This window comes from Giraffa tippelskirchi, chromosome 2, assembly GCF_054371585.1.
Source record: "Giraffa tippelskirchi isolate mGirTip1 chromosome 2, T2T-mGirTip1v1.2.pri, whole genome shotgun sequence".
NCBI lineage: Eukaryota > Metazoa > Chordata > Mammalia > Artiodactyla > Giraffidae > Giraffa > Giraffa tippelskirchi.
Window position 1 is genome coordinate 34,986,191 of NC_137276.1, and position 15,445 is coordinate 35,001,635.

Here is a 15,445-nt window from a genome sequence, read left to right on the forward strand (position 1 = left end):
TCAGTTTCAGCATTATCACCTTTTCCTATTTCCTGTTTCTTTTCTTTGTTGTTCAGTCACTTAGTCATGTCCAATTCTTTGTGACCCCGTGGACTGCAGCACGCCAGGCTTCCCTGTCATTCACCATCTCCCCAGTGTTTGCTCAAACTCAACATCCATTGAGTCGGTGATGCCATCCAACTACCTTATCCTCTGCAATTAAAATCAATCACTTGCCAACTATGGTACTGACAGCCTTATAAACCTGGCCTAAATAAGGGGTTTCCCAGGTGGTTCAGTGGTAAAGGACCCACCTGCCAGTGCAGGAGACATAGGGTTGATCCCTGGGTCTGGAAGATCCTCTGGAGAGGGAAATGGCAACCAACTCCAGTATTCTTGCCTGGGAAATCTCATGGACCAAGGAGCCTGGCAGGCTGCAGCCCATGGAATCACAAAAGAGTGGGACATGACTTAGTGAACAACAACAAAAAAAGGTAAAGCCGTAGCAGTGAAAAGATAAGTGGTCTAAAGTAGACGTGTGAGTTAACAATAAGCCCTTCCATCCTCATTCCATTATACCTCTACTTTATTCTCCTCTATTATTAAGAGAATAATTTTCTATTTACTGGTTTAGAACTGTACAGTGGCTTCTTTTGTTCTATGTGTTTTTTCAAAGTGTAGGTAGATAATGAACTATGTGGAGGGAAGTGAGATTTGTTTTTGTAATTTTTTAGAATGGCTAAATTATAGGGTTACAGATTCAGACATGACTAGGCGACTGAACAACAAAATGATAGAATCTAAAAAGGAAATGAGTAAAACTATGATTACATTTACTATGGTTTCATGTAGAACTTACAAAAAATAATTTTGTCTCTGAGTGTTCACTACCTTACTTTTGTCTCAGGCTTCATAATCTTACAGAAGTGTCTAAAGTAATATACTAACCTACAATATTTACAGACTCATTTAAGCATTCCTTATTATGTAAGTTACATTTTAAATGAATACTTCAACTAATTTAACTTTTTTGCCCATTGATTTTTATTTTTTGTAAAGCTTAGTTGAAAAAGTTGTTTTTAATTTTATATTGTTCAACATAAAGGAGAAAAGAAGTCAAGTCAAAAAAAAGAAAAGATAAAGACAAAAAAGATTCTGAAGAGTCAACACATAAAAAATCCAGATTATCTTCTGTAGAAGAGACCTCTAAGAAAAAGGATAAAGGTAAATGGGAATTAAAATGTAATATTTACTCATATTTCTGAGCATAAAGGATAATCTCAAATTAAGAATTTAATAAATAAGGGCATTTACAATTCTGTTTTATAGTATTTGAAAGGAAACTGGTTGGAGAATTTAGAGACAAATTTATAGTAACTTATAGAAGTTTCAAGAACAAGGTCAGTTTTGATTTACTTTTGCAAATGGTATAATATTGTAACAGCACTCTGATTTCTGGATTTGTTACTTATAGATGTGTTACATTAAGCAAGTCACTGAATTTCTTGAGTTTTACTTTCCCCATATACCTACATAGTGATGATGTGAATACCTGGTTTCTGTACTGCTCGTGTTTATGGTAGAGAATCAAATACGAACGTGAAAGGCACTTTGAACACTATAAATCAGTACATAGTCTATAAGTCAGTATAAAATTATAGCATTGTGATTTCAATTATCATGGTCTGTTTGATTTTTCTCCCTAGCTAATGGGCTCCTTGAAATGATAGAGATTGATATGTATGTGTCCTCAGAACCTAACATGGTATTGTGCACATACAGTTAGTAAATAATTGTTAAATTCAAATCCAAGTCAACTGCTTGCTTGTTCCTCAGCAGTCCTTAAGCTGTGCCTTAGTTTAGACAATGGTCATGATAATTGTACCTTAGCTCAGATAATGTATGTAAGCAGTTTGCGTAGTACTTGGTAGGTACATGGTTATTATGAAGGTTGCTGCGGGTTGCTTTTTCAGTCTGTAATAGAGTCAAATTAACTGTAACTTAGAGTGAGTTGGACTAAATTAGGTAGGTAATGGTATATTAAATTAGATTCCGGCCAGTGTTAACATAATACTTGAACAGGAGAGGGCTCCCTTGTTCCAGCTATGAAGATCAGTAAGACATGTTATATTCTTATGTACATTTTTTCCTTCCAACATGTCATGATACATTCAAACATATAGTATTGCCAAGTTTTAGACTTGGTAAAATTGATAGATGATGAGAAGAAAAATACTGGTATTCTACTGTTTATTGAGAAATGGTATTGAAACAGAATGCCTTTTTTGTCTATAAATCATGTTCTAAACTTCAAAATAAATTTTAATTAATGTGAGAATCTCATTTGAGATTTAAGAGTTTTTTATTTATCCTCATGTGCCAGTAAAATATTTAATGTATTATAGTTAAGGATTTTGTAACATTCACTGTTACATAATATATTTACGTCATAATATGACATCATGTTAGTCATTGCATATTCCAAATTAAAGAATTAATCCTTACCGTGTAAAGTTTATTCAGTACTTCAAAAGAGATAATTAGGTAGCTAGATGCTTGTGACTAAGATGAGGTTGCATCCCTCAAGTTATACATTCATGTGATCTTCCTTAGAAGATGTTTTTCTTTTAGTGTTCTGTATTTCAGTAGCTGATAACGTCTGTCAACCTAAAAGCTAATATCAGAAGTCTGGAAATTATCCTTGTGTGTGTCAGTTGCTCAGTTGTGTCCAACTGTTTGCGACCCCACAGGCTCTAGCCTGCCAGACTCCTCTTTCCATGTTTATGTAAATCCTATCAGTTTTACCCCAGGTTATATATTTCTCAAGTTTTCTCTACTCTCGTTCAAACTAACCATGTTTTCTCATCTAGGCTACTAATATATTATCCTTACTGTTTCCACCACTGTCTTGTCATCCCACCTCTTCCCTTAATTCATTCCCCATCTAGCAGTGATTTCCTGTTGTTCTTAAGATATAACCAACGTTTGGACAAAGCCCAAAGGGTTTAAATGATCCAGCATACAAGGTTTGTTTCTCACTACTCTTCATGTTACTTTCACACTCCACCCACATAGCCTTTCAATTTCTCGAAAATGCCAAACCTCTTTACATTTAAGGACTGCATAGATGCTGCTTCCTCTCTCTCTAAAACCTCCAGGCCCATCCTAACTCATCCTTCAGTTCTAAGCTTAAATGTCACTTCCTCAGGGATCCTTCTCTGACTACGAATCTAAATTAGGACTCCCATTTATAATGCTGTCACAACCCTAGAACTTTCCCTCATTACACATATGACAATTATATAAAAGCACAAAGAAAGCAGGAATTCTGTCTCCTGTGTTCATTGCCCTGTCCCCAGCATCCCACTAGCACATGTTTGTTAGGCATAAATAATAAAGAATAAGAAAACGAAAAATTTTGAAGATTGTTTCAGGGCAGCTTCAGAGACAGAAAACCCAAGCAGAGTGGAATTGAGACATCTTTCTTATTTACTCTTTATTTGGAGCATCTTTGATAGAGAGTATAGGATATAGTTCTTTCTTTTTCACCTTTGGTATGAAGCAGAAAAATGACAACATTTTATCAAACTTTAGGAGGACCATATAAACCTCTTTAATATCTTTTTATTGATATTTGTGATAGATCATCTGTAACTAGGTCGATCTTGATGTGATACTTTCTTGCCAGGCCACCTTAATTTGTCCCAAACTTGAATAGTAATTAATAAATGCTTAATATCTCAGCTGCCTTTGGACTGCTGACATTCCTCAAAACAATCTACTTTCTTGACTTTTCTTCCTATCTTTTTGGCTCTCCTCAGCCATTTTAGACTGTGTTTCCTCCTCAGTCTTACCCTTAGGTGTTGGAATTGCTCAGGGCTCTTACAGACCTTTTTTCTTTTTGTTCTCCCTATGTGATCCCATCAACTCCCATAACTCGGGTTACCATCATACAGAATGTTAAATAGGTAGATGGGTAGATAATTGGATGGTTAGATAGCTGAACCAACAGATAGAGAAAATGTAAGAAAGATCAATAACTGGACTTTGAGGACCAGTCTCCTTTGGCAGGTATGAACACAAAGGGATATTTAGGTAAACTGTCTGGCAGAAAGTTCAAGATCTTATTCCTCCACCTTCACCCTGCCCCCAAGATAGTTCCTTGAGTAGGCCTTGTCTGATTCCTTTCACTCTACTTTTCCAGGCAAGGCTAGTTCCCTGTTAGCATATTCTGATAGCACCCTGCACTCTCCTTTAGAAATACATACCACTCTTGGAATAATTTATTTTCTGTTAAGGAAAGGACTATGTGACTTGTTTAATTCTTTATCCCTAGTTCCTAAGGACAGTGCTTGCTCCCCATAGTAAGTATTCAATAAATGTTAGGTGAGTGAGTGAGTCAGTGAAGTCAGCCAATTTCTGTGTTGCAGGAAACATCAGAAATCAGCCCTGAAAATCATGATTGAAAAGATATTCTATGGGTTTGCCTTTCAAAATATGGTCCTCTGCATTGTCATCACTTGGGAGCTTGTTAGAAATGCATAACCTCAGACCTTTGCAGATCTCCTGAATTACAGTTGACTTCAAGTTCCCAAGATGACTCATATGCACAATAAAGTCTGAGATGCTCTGCTCTTTATCATGTATTTGTTCTGCTTTACCTTCAACATCTCCAGGGAAAAAGAACCCATTATCCAAAATATTCCTTTACATTTCAGATAGTTGTCATTGCTACCAGGTTTTTCTTAACATCTAGTACAAACCTACAACTTCTTCCTTTTGGTTCCAACCATGTGCCTTTTTTAATCTATAGATAATAGACACTTGGAAGCAGGTATCATGTTCCTTACATGACATAGAAAATGACAGAGAAGAGCATGTTTATTTTGCTACAGGAAGGCTAACCATGTTTTTATTTGCTCTCTGATGACTGGGAAATAAGTAGGAGTAAAGAAACAATAACATAAAGCACTTGCGGCAGTCCAGGCCTTGACTTTCTTTGGAATCTTTATCCTGTGCCTCTCACACCCTCTTGTCTGGCAGCTTGGATTAACTATGAGATCTACCCAGAGAGGTGGGCTTCCCTGATAGCTCAGTTGATAAAGAATCTGTTGGCAATACAGGAGACCCTAGTTCAATTCCTCGGTCAGGAAGATCTGCTGGAGAAAGGGTAGGCTACCCTCTCCAGTATTCTTAGGCTTCCCTTGTGGCTCAGCTGGTAAAGAATCTGCCCTCAATGCGGGAGACCTGGGTTCGATCCCTGGGATGGGAAGATCCCCTGGAGAAGGGAAAGACTACCCCCTCCAATATTCTGGCCTGGAGAATTCCATGGACTGTATAGGCCATGGGGTTGCAAAGAATCAGACACAACTGAACAACTTTCACTTTCATCCAGAGAGGTTGGAGGAATTGTTACTCTCCATCTGTTATCTGTTCTTTTTTGAATTAGCAGCCTTCAGAAATATTTCCCCTGAGGTCTTCCAGCAGGACACTGTGTATATAATGATAATATTTTTTTAAATTAATATATGTTCAGTACTTTTATGTTTCTCTCACTGGGTAACCATTGTGGAACTCAAATGTTGTTTTATGATGTAATTTTTTGTGTGATTTTCAATTACTGTGAATTCTTACCTATATATGATCTTCAAAAAAGTATTAAGAAAAACTATTTATTTGTAAGCTGCTCTTGGATGTTGAAAATCTGTAGATAAAATATTGGTTATATTGTAGGTAATCTATGAGCTTTTTTCCCCCCTAGCAACGTGAGATATTTTTTATTGGCGTTTATTATTTTTTAAGTTTTATGCTAGGTATTCCAGCCTGTACAAGAGCATAAAATACCCCTGCCTAAAAGGACCTAAGATTTTAATTTGGGAGATAAGTCAAAGGAACAGGGAAGATTAGAAGACAGTGAAGTGCTTTCCTGCAAGACTATAAAGTTGACTAGAAAGTAAACTAGACTAGTGGGAAGAATTCTGGTTATAGCTATGGCTGTTATACCACTGCAAAGTGATTCTCAACAAAACAGTGCTGTTTTTTTTGTTTTAATCACATTCATTTTTTGTTTTCCCCAGCACATTCATCCTCAGTGAAATCAGAAAGTTCTGTCGACAGTAAGTATCAAGTTTTTATTTAATAAAAATATATAGATTCAAGTTATTTGCAATTTGTGTTTCCCACAAACTGTGACTTGTCGTGTAATTTTTTTTTCTACTGTGTGAGTAAAATCATAGGAAAAAAACCAAAAGTGTATTTCTTCCCCAAATTAAAGCATTTAAAAGTTTCTGATTTCAAGTATAGAAGAGCAGAATTTTTTTTTTTTCAATAAGTAGAGTGGATACACATTTTGATTTCACATTATAGAGTGTGAAGGAAGAGAACCAAAGGGATAAGATTGGGATAGAAAAAGAATTGGGGAGATAGATGCACATTTAAGAAATGTTGCTCATATTGCGCAAGAATGAGTGATCTATCATTTGGTGATTTTGATTAATCAAATTAAATATCTCTGTTTTGTGCATAGAAAGCAGAATGTTAGCAACTGGTTGTTAATGGTCAATTTTTTAATAAGACTGCAGTTTTCACCAGATTGGACTTCATTGAATATTTGCTGCAAATCTTATTATTGTTTTTTTCCCTGCAGCATTCCAAAAAGTATTCACAATGGTTTACAATAAAATAAGATTTTTTTTAAAGGTGAAATCAAAATAATGGAAAAATAAGGTAGCATAGGAAAGTAAAGCTAGAGGTAAATTTAATACAGAGAAATGTTTACCAAAATGTCTTGCATAATTGCAAAGGTAGACCACAAATTTGTCACTGTTCTTCCTAACAACCAAACCAAAGAAAGGACAGTAGAATGATTAATTGTACCCATACAATATTAAAGAGAACTCACAGGGCGTTCAGCTTTTTCCAGGCAGTTTTGAAAGCAGAATCTCCTGTGGCTTCATAAAAGGGGGCATCCATTTGTGATATAACAAACAGTAATCTTGCATCTCAACAGTAATACAATCTCGAATTTCTTTAAGACCTTACAGTAAATAGACTTAGGGTCTAAAAGTAAAATGTACTTCAATAGAATATCTAATTTATTTGATAGTATCTAGACGTATAGAAATTCAGAGATTTGAGACTTCTCGGCTTACTTGTAAATTTTTAAACTTAGTAAGATTTTTTTCTGATTTGCAGGGAATATGTCTATGTGGCAAACTCAGGAAGTACTTACTCTAAATCCCACCTTTCAAATTAAGTATTAGCAGTTTAGTATATAATTCTTAAGGGGAATTTTTAAGTGTTCAGTAATCAGGAATTTTTTTTTAAATAAAATTTTCAAGATATTCATTGTTTAAAAATGTACTGAAGAGGGAGATATTGGTGGAGGCATTGCTCTAGTTTAGGAATACAACATATTCTTTATAAATTATTTTACTCACACCATTTTGTTTTCAACATTTTTGAAGTGTCATAAAGCAATGATACTTCCTTTTCTTCTCGTGTCAACCCTAATCTATCAGTAGCTTCTTCTTCTAAATTAGGTTAAGTTTCCTGGCAACGTGTAGAACATAGCCAGGCATGGTAAGCTATCTGAGGATGGGGTAGTAAGTGTATATATTTTTAGAAAGCATAACAAGTTAAAATGGGAAAATTTATAGTTTTTGCCTATTTCCAACTATACATTGCAGTTAGAGGTGTGAAGTCCAATTTAATGTAGAAAAAAAGATTGTCCTTTTCCAATTCCAGTTTTTCATTATTAAAATAATCTTTGAGGGAAAGGTCGTTACTTGCCATTTATATTCATTCTTTCATGTTGTCTTCATTCCTTCTCCCTCCCACTGGCCTTCCCCCCACCTCCCCCAGCTCTCTCAATCCTCCCTCATTTCCCAGAAATACCCTGAAGTCTGTGAACTCTCCTCAGCTCGGTCAGACTGCTAGTGGTAGCGAGGGGAGAATACTGTAGTCAGTCTGAACAATATCTGCCTTATCTTGGTTCTTGAAGTAGTATCATTTCACGTAGGAGACAGGTACCTTGTTAGGGTTTGTCAAACCCAGATATCTTCTCAGGTCGTCAGTGACCTGTCTTAGGTGGTCTTGGCAATTTTAGAACTCAAATTTTGCTGTTTCTATATTTCATTTCCATTTGGGTAATATGCAGTTACCCTTTTACCCCCATGTAACATATTGATTGTTAAAACCAAGTCTAAAAAGAAAAGCCCAGTTTCTATGGGGAAAAAGAATTTTAACTTGCTTTTGTTAATTGTCTTAATCACAAGTGGTTTAGTTGTGTACCACATTTAATTTTAGTAATGGACACATAATATCCCATTTTGTAGATAAAAGCAAGACCCAGAGAATTTACATAAATTGCCTAAGGTCAGATAACTAGTTAATGGCAGAGCTATGATTAAACACAGGTTTATAACACCAGAGTGTATGTCCTTTTACCTATATCATCAGTAACTTTCATCAGTTAAGTAAGTCCACTCTTTATATCCCACTTTTGACACATTTATTATACAAATTCACATTAAATGATTTGATCTGTGTCTTAGTTCTATCTGTAAAATGGGTGTAAAGAGGCTTGACGTCACTGAATTATTATCAGAGTCAAGTGAAATAATGGACATGTAAAGCATGTTCTAATATGAAGTAAGTCTTTGATAACTTGTAGCTATTATTGTTATATCAGAGAAAAAGAAAATACTGGACATTAGATTTTGTGTTTGTTTTTTGCAATAGGTCAGATCAAAAGTCTGTAGAAAGTCTGACCTGTCCATTGTTTTCATAGTTACAGACTTGCCACTTCTTCAGTAGGCTGAGTTATTTAGGTATCATATAATATCCAGAAAAACCAAGATGATAGACCTACTTTTATTATTCAAAGCATAGAGGGAAAATTATATGCAGTTTGCATTACATTCTAAAAGGAACGTAGAAAACTTAAAGCAGGTCAAGAATAGAACAACCAGTGTTGCCAGAACTTGAAATGTTTTTATAGGAAGAAGGTTGAAGGAGCCTTAGATGTTTAGCTTAGAAAAAAGTGAAGAGGAAGGGGTAAGGAGGTAGACATAGAAACAGTAGATATTTGCAAGACTGCTACTATGTAAGAGACTTATTTTTGGTGGCTGCTTTGCAGAACTAGAGTCTGTGGATAAAAATAGCCCATGGACAGATTTTTGCCTTAATTTAAGGAAAAACTTGTCAATTAGAACTATCTGAAGAATGGAATGGAGGAATGGGCTGCTTCAGGAAGCAGTGCGGTGTTTAAGTGTAGATTAAACAGCCACTTGTTACTGGAGTTATTACAGTAAGATGTTCATTCATTGGTTAAGAGGTGGACCTCCAAGCTCCCCTTCCAACACAGAATCAGTGACTTAAATTCTGATCGCCACTTGCCAATAATTACTGTGTAGATTTGATGCTGATGCAAATGCAAGCATCTGTTTTATGTTGCCCAGTCTTCTAATTGTTATTTCCTTATCAACACCGTTCCCACCTCTGGCAGGTTGTAGCAGTTATCAAAGAAGTGAGTTGTAGTTTCTGTCACCCTCAAGGAACTAGGTATTTTAGATTCATGTGTGTGTGTGTGTGTGTGTGTACATGCACATGTGCTCAGTCATGTCCAACTCTTTGCAACCCCATGGGCTGTAGCCCTCAAGGTTCCTCTGTCCATAGAATTTTCCAGGCAAAAATACTGGAGTGGGTTGCCATTTCCTACTCCAAGGTATCTTCCTGACCTAGGGATCAAACCCAAGTCTCTTGCTTCTCCTGCATTGGCAGAAGGATTCTTTACCACTAGTGCAACCTAGTAGTTAGCTATTATAGATTCATATGTCTCCTGCATTGGCAGGCAGTTTCTTTACCACTAGCACTACCTGGGAAGCCCTCATAGGGCCAAAAGGGACCTTCAGTCTTGTAGAATTTGATTCTCTAAGGATATTTGGTCACTTTTCAGCATGTCCTCTATCAAAGAGAGTTATTTTATAATGTTATTCTAAACCAATTGTATTTTTTTAGTAAAACTGGATTGTCTGATAGCAGAAAGCTGGTGTAGGAAAGCTTGCACATGATAAGTACTCTTGAGAGGGAACAAGAGAACAGCTGGTGGTAAGACTTTTTGAAATTAACTGTCCACTTTCAAAAGCCTGGTAGGTTTGTTCTCTGACATCATTAACAGGATAGCACCATGATGATAAGTTTATTAGGCCTAATTAGTTTTTCTGTGCTTTTGTTAGCTCAGTTAGTGAATTTTCATAAAAATAAAAGAGCAGGAGACTTTTGTCTTTTTCGAATATTGTTTTGGGACATTGGCAGTTCCAGTGCTGGCTGTCATTGAGTTGATGGTGCTAGTGTTAAAGAACCTGCCTGCTAATGCAGGAGACATATGAATCTATAATATCTAACTAGCAGATTGCACTAGTGGTAAAGAATCCTCGTGCCAGTGCAGGAGAAGCAAGATACTAGGGTTCGATCCCTGGGTCGAGAAGATCCCCTGGAGTAGGAAATGACAAAGCTTACTCCCAAAACTTTATAATTTTATCATCTTTGTGTGTCGATCATTAGAAGTACAACCCCTCCCCCTACCTGTTTTGTTTTGGGGTTTTTTTGCTGTTTTTGTTAGAATTTGTGCTTGAATCAGTTAGGACCAAAGTTCAGACACACATGTTGATTCAAGGATCAAAGTCCAGCAGGTGAAAGGCTAGAATCACCATGGCAAATCAATGCTGCTTTATTTTTGTGTTGAGTTTAACTAAGGCACATTGTATATTGACAAGACAAATTGGTGTCAATTCTTTTCCATACTAATGGTCATTATTGGAGAGGAATTATTTACTAGCATAATTACTTTGTGGCATATAATTTTATTGTCTCATGATATGTGTTGCAGTATTTGATAATTTTTAGTGGATTAATATACAGTGATTCATTTGAAACATCTGTTTTGTTGTATTTAAAAAATACAAGTATCTTTATTGTTTTTACTGATCTTTAAAGATTATTGTTTACAATAATAATAAAAAAATTTAGAAGTGCCTAGAGAGTAAAAATATCCCAGGCCCACATGTAATATAGTCACTGGTAAGTTTGGTTATTCCTTACAAACTTATCATTTATATATATGTATATATAACATATATATATGTATGTAGATATAATGTTTTAATACATATTGTATTATACTATGCATGGTTTCTGTAACTTTTACAAATTTTGATATAGCATACATATTGTTCTATCGCAGATATGCTAATGTTTTTTTTAAGGGTTTTTTTTTTTTTTAAACAGCCATATAGTATTTATTTAACCAAATCCATAATCCCTAATTGGTGGGGATTTAAGTTGTTTTCTTTTGTTGTTGCTGTTATACAATGAACATCTTCACACACACACACACATATATATATATACACACACACATATATATATATATTTGAGGAGCTTGTTTATTCTAATAGATTTCTTAAAGCAGCATTGCCAGTTAAGGATCTAAAGTGATCTATATTTCCAGATTTTCCTCAAGGAAAGGGTATTTACTCCTAACAGTGTATGAGAACATCTGTTTCTTCATTGAATTGGACTTCTAGTTAATGTAATCAACATTAATTTTTTAAAAATCTGACAAATTTTTTTTTTATAATTTTACTAGCTAGTCCTGTATACTAGTTCAGTTCTTGAGGTCTTGATCCTAATGTAAATATACTCTCTACAAAAATCTTAACCTGCATGTCTTTTGTATGATCAATAAAAAGAAGAAACTAAGTTAAAGACAACTATATTGCAAGAGGTAATATAATTCTATATCCTTTTATAATATAGAGCTAATATTGGAATTGTTACTTTAACTCACTATAACTTAGAGAAGTTTCCCAGGAGACTTTAAATCCTTGGTCTATTTGCTGAGGCTCTTTGGTATGTCTCAGCTTATTATTTTTCAAAAGAATTTATTAGTCTAGAGAAGTGAATTAAATTTTCAGAGAGCTATAAAAATTGAAGCTAAACCACAGTTAAATCCAAAGTCTTGCATTATTGGTGGATAGTTCAAAATGTGTTTTAAATTTAATATGCACATTTTTTAAAAATCTGTTTTAAATAAACAGGAAACTCTGATGAGGAAGAAAGTGCTTCAGAGTCTGAACTTTGGAAGGGCCCATTACCAGAGACAGATGAAAAATCACAGTAAGTCCTGATGTTAATAGACAATGATATTGCGTACCTTCTACAATCAGTCTAGAAAGCTATGACCACAGCCATTTTTGATAACTTAATGAAAAATTTAGCATCATGAATGTTGATTTAAAGCCAAGGACTATGAGATCAGAGTTTATTCCCAGCCATTGTTTATGGCCACGAACAGCCAACTTACCCAGCTCCCTCTTGGTGAGTAATTCTTTCCTCGTCTCCCCTTAACAGATGACCCCCTAGACTTCACTTAGGTTCTTTCAGAGAGGTCCTGTTTACTAGTTTCTAGAGCCTATCCATGATGTTCTGATTATCATAAACCTGTACAGGAGAATTCCTCAAAGATATATACAGGTGTCAAAGTTTTCTTGCCCCCAAAGACAGACAACTCAACACATGCATTGTTCTCTGTTATTGGTTGGAAGAGCTGTTGCAATATAGGTTGGAATATTATCAGCTCTTATATACTGGGATGTTCACCACTTGAGCTTTATCTGTTGAAAGAGGATAAAATAATACCGACTACATAGTTTATTGTGAAAATTTAATATAATTAAGAATATAAAGCACCTGGTACAATAAGTACCAATATAATAAATGCTCAATAAATTTTAGTCCCATTTTGTTAATCCACTCATTAGTTCATAATAAGAGATTTATTGAATCAATCATAATTTGTTAACTTAAGTTGATGATAAAACAAATCAATCATAATTTGTTAACTTAAGTTGATGGTAAAACATCTTGCTAATTGTATAATATGTTCTCAGTGTAATAGAATTCAAGTGTGTTGGAAAGAGGCCTTTTTTAAAAAAAAAAAAAGATTGTTTTCTATGATCTTTTTTTTTTCTTGCCAAATAATTCCAAAATGAGTGGTCATTATAGATCAGATTTCTAAAAAAGTATTGCTACCCTAGTCAAACTATCAACTGAACTTTTAACCATAGAATTTCCCCTTGAAGAGCTGAAAATGAAAGAATAGGTCTCAGAGTCCACTCACCTTTATGGCAGTAAAGATCCATAAGTAAAGCCTAAGAGGGGTTCCATAATCCAGAGCTCTTTGTGACCTTATAAAAACTTGACATCATGTACTAACATCTGAATACACACAGAGGTTCAGCTAATTTCATACGTCTGAGTTCTTATTACAGTTTTAAAACTTCAGCTGCATTTTGCTGTCATGCTTGGGAAAAGGGACAGTAGCATGGAGAATACCAAATTGTAGGTAATTCTTAAATCAACTGTATCTGATTCTGTAGTTAATTTTTTTTTACATTTGAACATGGTTGTGGTGGTTTTATCCGTCACAGTCATTTAAAACAAAATGATGAAGTCTCATTGTGAATTTCTAATCTAAAAGAACATTTTCTAAAGAGATTGGTAGGCAGAATTTGTGTAGCTTGATTCTCTGTTCCCAGAAGGAAGAAAAACAACTGTACATACACTTAATCTTCACAACAGCTCTTTGAGGAAATGTAATGTTCTTTATTATATAGATTAAGAAACTGAGCCCAGAGAAGTTAAATAACTTGCTTACCTAGCTAGTAGCTGACAGAGCTAGGACTTAAATACTGTCTGACTGAAAAACCTGTGCTATTTTCATTGTACTACTCTGGGCTCCTAGCACTAACATTTATTTAGTACTTTAATTTTCATATTTTAATATATTATAATTTAGTGTCTCCTTTCAGAGTTCTATTCTTTTAGATACAATCTTCACTGCTACAAATACATATTGACTCTTCTCAGAGTAATAAAACCTGCAGCCTAAGCAGATCATCCCTATTCTTAGGAGTAAGACTTGTATTTTTCCTTAAAATAGTTTTTTCATTAATTTGAAATGAGAATGAACAGAGTGAGTAATAAAGTCAACCAAAAACGTAAAGAGAAGCAATGATATAACACAAAGTACTTCAGAGTAAAATCTTAGGTATAAATATGTTTAGGGATACATGCCACCGTATACAACACTTTAATCAGTCTGGGCATAGTTATGATTATTTTAGAAGCCAAGAATTACTTGATAGCTGAATCATGAAATATATATATAAATATATATATAAAAGAACCAGCAAGTATGTTGGTTTGAATTACCTTAATTTCATATAATGTGTCACCTAGTAATTGTTTTCTCTGTTGATTTTAATCAATATGTATACTTTTTCTTTTAACTAGGGAAGAAGAATTTGATGAATATTTTCAAGATTTATTTCTGTGAGATGAAAGAGGGATGCCTACATTCCTTAATGTAAAGTGTACTTTGAAATTCTTCACAAAAGTTTTGTCTACAAGTTGCAACTTGAGTGGTTTGTCTTTGGAAATAAAAAATCCATCTAGGATGGATTGTCAGACGCTTTGGAAGTATTTTCAGTTCTATTGGAGATACTTTTCCCTATCTCTTATATATTTTTTCAGTTGCTTACCTACAACTCGGTTCCATCTGTAGCTCAAGGATGGACCTAGTACACTTCACAGAGAGCCATTGTTCCTATTTTTGTGGGTTTTTATTTTTTCCCCACTGATGTCACGTTTATTTTCCCTTGCCTCAATTAGTTTATTTAAGCTTTTAGGGTTATTGGGGTCTTACAAAATTGTAAGATTAATTATGTCTTCAACTTCTTTACTTTCCTTTGACACACAGGCACCCCTCTTGAGAACCTGTTTCTTCATTAGCTACGTTTTCTTTTTTTCCTTACATTTCTCTTCTTTCTTGCCTCTGCCACTTGAGGGAGTTTGTTATAATCTAATTTAATTCCCCAGTGTATGGGGAATTGATTATAAAGTAAATTAATAGCACAGGAGGCCAAATGAGATCCCAGTAGTCTAAAGCAGCATATGTATTCATGAAAGTTGACTCTCCAGTAAAGATTATGCACTAATATAATTTAGCTGAACAATACTGTGTGCATAGAGCTTGTCTCAGATACAGTCATACATAATGGATATACTTATATGCAGAGATATATTATAAAATGTAACTTCTTAATTTGGGGTTCATACCCCCAAGAGTCAATGGATGTGCTTCAAGAGATCTAAACACACCTACAATCGATGTGTAAACTTTCGTGATTGTGTGTGTTTTAGGGGGAAAGGATCCATAGATTTCATCAAATTTTCAAAAGGATTTATTGATTTTTTTCTGAAAGGTCAGACCCATTTTTATAAACAGCAAAGAGATGAATAGTGGAAAAGATGCATGATTTGGTGAGTAAGAGAGGACCTATAGAAAACAGGTATTTTGTTGAAAATTAAATGACATTTAAACATGGAATTATTGGCATTA

General features: G+C 34.7%; 1 protein-coding gene across 7 annotated transcripts in view; it reads left to right on the forward strand.

The window, feature by feature from the left end:
- LOC145531435 (protein FRA10AC1) overlaps nt 1-14,523 on the forward strand; it is a 36,209-nt gene extending 21,686 nt beyond the window's left edge. For all 7 annotated transcript variants that reach the window (XM_081553967.1, XM_081553990.1, XM_081553956.1 and 4 more), the window contains 4 exons: nt 1,085-1,203; nt 6,057-6,095; nt 12,081-12,159; nt 14,338-14,523. In XM_081553967.1, the coding sequence (XP_081410093.1) occupies nt 1,085-1,203; nt 6,057-6,095; nt 12,081-12,159; nt 14,338-14,380 (280 nt within the window). In that variant the 3' untranslated portion in view covers nt 14,381-14,523. The remainder of the gene's footprint in view (nt 1-1,084; nt 1,204-6,056; nt 6,096-12,080; nt 12,160-14,337) is intronic.
- The last annotated feature ends 922 nt before the right edge of the window (nt 14,524-15,445 follow it).